The sequence below is a fragment of the Cynoglossus semilaevis genome, unplaced genomic scaffold (genome assembly GCF_000523025.1).
Source record: "Cynoglossus semilaevis isolate Cse_v1.0 unplaced genomic scaffold, Cse_v1.0 scaffold992, whole genome shotgun sequence".
Classification (NCBI taxonomy): Eukaryota; Metazoa; Chordata; class Actinopteri; order Pleuronectiformes; family Cynoglossidae; genus Cynoglossus; species Cynoglossus semilaevis.
In genome coordinates this window covers 180,593-185,380 of record NW_007585124.1, presented here as the reverse complement: position 1 = coordinate 185,380, position 4,788 = coordinate 180,593, and the positions used below count along the sequence as shown (strand labels likewise).

The 4,788-nt window shown below is 44.1% G+C and overlaps 2 protein-coding genes across 3 annotated transcripts in view; one reads left to right on the top strand and one right to left on the bottom strand.

Moving 5' to 3' along the window:
- Window positions 1-3,275, bottom strand: part of riok1 (RIO kinase 1 (yeast)) — a 5,871-nt gene extending 2,596 nt beyond the window's left edge. The window contains 9 exon segments of the mRNA XM_008337462.3: window positions 12-164; window positions 250-362; window positions 436-528; window positions 600-642; window positions 971-1,040; window positions 1,202-1,298; window positions 1,380-1,572; window positions 2,225-2,395; window positions 3,160-3,275. Of these exon segments, the coding sequence (XP_008335684.1) occupies window positions 12-164; window positions 250-362; window positions 436-528; window positions 600-642; window positions 971-1,040; window positions 1,202-1,298; window positions 1,380-1,572; window positions 2,225-2,289 (827 nt within the window). The 5' untranslated portion in view covers window positions 2,290-2,395; window positions 3,160-3,275.
- On the top strand, window positions 2,402-4,714 carry rpp40 (ribonuclease P/MRP 40 subunit). Of its 2 annotated transcripts, none has more exons than XM_008337464.2 (8): window positions 2,402-2,747; window positions 3,168-3,312; window positions 3,390-3,458; window positions 3,531-3,620; window positions 3,733-3,855; window positions 3,934-4,099; window positions 4,187-4,327; window positions 4,447-4,714. In XM_008337464.2, exons 1-8 carry the CDS (start codon window positions 2,631-2,633, stop codon window positions 4,640-4,642), a joined length of 1,047 nt encoding a protein of 348 aa, XP_008335686.1. In that variant the 5' UTR covers window positions 2,402-2,630; the 3' UTR covers window positions 4,643-4,714. The 2 variants fall into 2 exon arrangements, with proteins under 2 accessions (XP_008335686.1, XP_008335685.1); XM_008337463.2 differs by having other exon boundaries at window positions 4,184-4,327.
- Window positions 4,715-4,788: the final 74 nt, after the last annotated feature.

The window sequence follows — 4,788 nt, the reverse complement described above, 5'->3', positions numbered from 1 at the left end:
GAGTCTGACACACACATACACACATCGGATCCACATGTGACATTTACTAAATGGTTCTTCTGGGCAGGCAGACCATTTCTAACCTGATGAGGTTCCTCATCTCCTTCTCAGCCCAGGTTCTGACCATCTTCCTGGGGTTCCCTCTGCAGTAACCATGACGGAATCTGAAAGGTTTCAGGCCGATGGTTGATGACCAACATCTCTAGATACTTCTTTATGAAGTGATTCTTCTTCTGTGGTGGGACCCACCTGAACTCTCCACTGACATACTTGTCCCGGTCTCTGAAGTGCAGGATGGAGGTCTTGTAGATCTTGATGGCTTTGCTATCTCCTGCCTGGGAGCTAGCATGGTAAACATTGGCCTGAAACACAGACAAATAGTTGACTTCCTGTTTCCTGTTGTCAAAACAGTGCTGTGTCAATCAGCGTACAAACCTCTTTCCCAGTACTGATGCAGCCGTTGATCTCACTGATGACGCCTCGACTCAGCAACTTGAACAGGATCATCCGAGTGCGAGGATCAAGGACCTGCAGCGTGGACCTCGATCAGTCGTCACAGTTACATGACAATCAATAATCAATAAGCTACTGTCAATCACCTGCTCCACTGTGGCTCGATCTGATTTGTCCTTCACTCTGTACCTGCGGAGAGCAGGCAAGGACAGTATTGGTGACATCACTGAAGTGACATCACTGACACCAGCCAATGACAGTTTCTATGACTTCTTCTCCTTAAAGTCAGTGTAGATTGATTAGAACTATTATTCTGAACAGTCAGAGGAGCTGAAGAACAAAAATGATCTGATGCGTTTGCTTTGGTCTGTTCTCCTCATCAGAACCATACTGATCACAGCTCATCAATATCTCTGAATGGAACAGGGAAAACTTGGCGATTAGTTTAGGGATTAGTGGGAGGGAGTGAGATGAGGACCAGGCCTAAAGGTGGTGACATCACAGTCAGCTGACATACGTGTCTGCGTCCTTCTGTTTCTCCATGTTTGTGACTTTATTGATGACCACGTGAGCAAAGTCCAGTTTCTCTGTAACAAACCATGAGTAGAAAAAAACAGGAAAACGTTGCAAAGTCCAGTTTCTCTGTAACAAACCGTGAGCAGAAAAAACAGGAAAACGTGAAAAAAGTGAAGAAGAAGTCGTATTGATCAGAGTCAGTGATATTGATCAGAAGAGGGAGTGTCCTCACCCAGGTTGATCTTGTTTTCATACTTTCTGAGAACTTTGTCTGAGGGCGTGGATGACATCATACCTGAGATCTTTTTGGTGGAGTTCTGTCTGTTTGACTGAGAAAGAATGAGAACAGGAGGTGATCAATATATCTGATCAGACTCAGATTTCATCATTCAGATGTTCAATGACCTGACCTGACAGTTGGCTGTGTTATGTATTTTTGTTAGATTTCCTCTTGGTGAAGACCATGCCCACTCATCATCATCATCATCATCATCATCATCATCTTCCTGTTCTTCTTCTTCTTCCTCTTCCTCACTTTCCACATCCTGTTTCAGAGTGACATCACTGATCTGACTCATCAGTGCCACCTCCTCTGATTGGCTTCTACAAGTGATGTCAGACAGAATTCTCAGCCAACCAAACAAGTGCATTAACCCCCCGCCCCCCTCTCTATATATATATACTGTATACACACAAACATAAATACATACATATACACATAAATATTATATACATGCATGTAAATAACAACATTATTTAATTGTTGGAAGGTTTTTCTGAAACCAGGACAAGGTCAGGAAAAACTGGACCAGATTAGACTAGACTACACTACAGTGATCGCCATGTCATGTTATTTTATCGACTGAAACTGAAATAACAGTGACGTCACTTTTATTTGGCTGCGGTTTCATCAACAACAACATCTTTGACCCAGTCTAAGACTGAACTTAGTCCGACATAAGAGACACATCTAACAGGGACACGGTCTGTTCTTGTAGCTCTGGACCAGAGATACCAGGTCTGGTTCTGGTCCTGTAGGATTTATAGGTACCAGGTCTGGACATTAACCTGGGAGGACTGGCAGGAATCTTATCCTGTAGCCGTGAACATGCAGTTACTAGGTCTGGTTCTAGTACGAAGGACTTAGTGGTACCATGTCTGAATGTGGACCTGAGTCAATTGATCTTGTTTTGTAAATAAAAAGCGCCACGTGCGCGTTTCTAAACTATTTCATTATAGAAACGTCTCCGCTCACCTGTCAATCACTTCCACTTCTTCAGCGTCATCAAACTGTCCGGTCACCACCTGCGTCAGAGACATGACTTCACAAGTCTTTAGAGACGTCTGTGAGTCCGGACAGAATCGGACCTTAATGGACCTTGGCTACGGCGTGTTTAGCTCCACACTTCCGCCTATTACCATGTGACTAGAGCAAGAACAGAGGGACAATACACAACAACCACGCTCACGTCACACACGTGACCAAACTCGCGTAAGAGGCTTAAAGTCATGATTAAAATACGTACGGTTAACTAATGACGTAGTTTGACTTAAAAAATGTACTTCATGCATATATTCGCTGCTGAGAGTGAAGCTTTTATTTGATTAGGTCCTTAGCAAGTGTCTGTTAGCCGTTAGCTCGGTTAAACTGGTGTTCGAACATGTCTGTGGACGTGTGTGAGGCCCCGCACTGTCAGCTCGTGTGTGAAAACTCCAGTTTCTTGGATGAAGAAAACAGTCTCGTATCACTGGTTCAACAGCTTCACTTTAACTACAAGGTAAATGTGTGGAAATGCAACACAAACGGCAACTCTAGCTACTGAGTTAGCAGCGCCTGGTTTTCAAAATAAAAGTTCTGTATATTTAAGAATTTTTTATTAAGCTTAGCGTCTTGTTGTTGAAAACTGACAAAGTGATGTGAGAAATATTGGTGCGAAGTTGATTTTTTTTGATACACTTCCATTTTAATAACAATTAACCTTTGTATTTTTTCCAGCCACCATCTAACAGATGTAGAAATACTTAATTGCCGACCTTTGGTCTTAGGGTGTTTGGGCATAGGTCAAAAGGTCGAAGAGTGCAACAGATAAAAGCTACAACTGCTGTTGTGACAGGAGTTAACATCCAGGAAAATATACAGCCCACAAAGTCGTACATATTGTTGGGAAGTGTCTTGACTTCCTGTCTTACCTTTACAGGTGTCACTGCTGATTCCTGATTGTAGCTCCGCCCCTTCTCACCTGGATTCTGTAATCAACTCCTTCAGCTCATTTGTACTCATCAAAAACATGCCTGTGTCTGAGTTTATAGACAAAGACTTTTTGGAAACAGCTGTATATCCTGGTACGCACGCACGCACACACACACACACATTTATTTAAACAGCATTAATTTCCATTTTTTCTTCTGCTCTCTAACAGGAAGTGTGTGCGCTCTCTCGTACAGGACCAGGATTGGTGAAGACAACTGTGTGGCTCTGATGCCAAATGGTAAAACCTGACTTTACTGACATCCTTGATTCTCATGTTTCATCTTTGATTCTTACTCTTATGTCTGTGCAGGGCGACTCCGTCTGTCTCTGGATAGACACTCGTACCACCTTCTGGGCATTGAGGGAAAAGTGTCCAAATTCAGGTCAAAGGGCAGACACAGTGAGGTTACCCACAGAAGCAAATGACTCAGCATTTTGACAGATGTTTTTCTGTCCTCAGTTGTCTGTCCTTTTGTCTGTTCTCAGTTGTCTGTCCTTTTGTCTGTCCTCAGTCGTGTCGGTGGATTTGACAGACAGCAGCATGGCCCCTGGTGGGCGGGGCTATGACAGACTCCTCAGTGGTCTGACGTGTCGACTTCCTCTCACTTCTGACTTTCTGCTGTCACATCAACAAGGTGACAGTGACGTTGTCATTCAGTTGAAAGCTCTGTGCACTAGTTAGCTACACATAAGCCTTTGCCGTATGTCCTCAGGGGTCCAATCCTGTCTCAAGTCCCTTCTTTCTCGGTACGATTGGTCAGAGCTCAGACCTGAGGTCAGCACCAAGGTTCTGCATCAGCTGACCTGTCCATCTGACCTCGGGTCATGTGATGCTTACAGTGTGATGGACTGGCTGGGAGCTGTAGACGCTGGCATCAGGTGACCAAATAAAAAAAAAAAAAAAAAAAAACAACACTCAAGATATGAGTTGGATAAAACCTGAACAGAACCCTGTGGTTCCAGCAGCAGCAGCATTGGCTCCTCTTCCAGCTTCTTGTCCACCTACACCTGTCCTGGACCCCAGAGGATGGCGACGACAGCCCTCAGCATCTCGGTTAGCGGCTTCCTGCTGCCCCACCACGTCCAAATCCTCATCATGGAAGTCAGGTGACCTTTATGATCTCACTGATCCCAGTTTCCTCTTTGACCCTTCAAAAGGTCATGAGATTTTATCATTTATTTTTCTGTTATTTAAATGTGACATCACTTCCTCCTGAATCCTGTAGGCAGTTCCTAGAGCAGTCTTCCTCGCCCTGGGCTTCGTTGACGGTCCATGGTTTCACAGACAACGTAGTCTCGTGCTGTGAAAACGAACATGGACGTCTACGAGGAGGAGTGAACTTCTACACGCTGCTGATGTCTAAAGGCCATGACTACAAGCTACTGATTGTTACAGGGTCACATGACTCCTGCTCCCCATGATTTTGTTTTGTTTCAGTTTCTGGAAGATTTTTACTTTGAGTGATGAATTAAAAAAGGATCAAAGGTCAACAATTGTCATATGTGATTATTATGATCTGCATGTCAATCTCTCTGATTACATGATTGACAGGCCAAACCTGCACCCT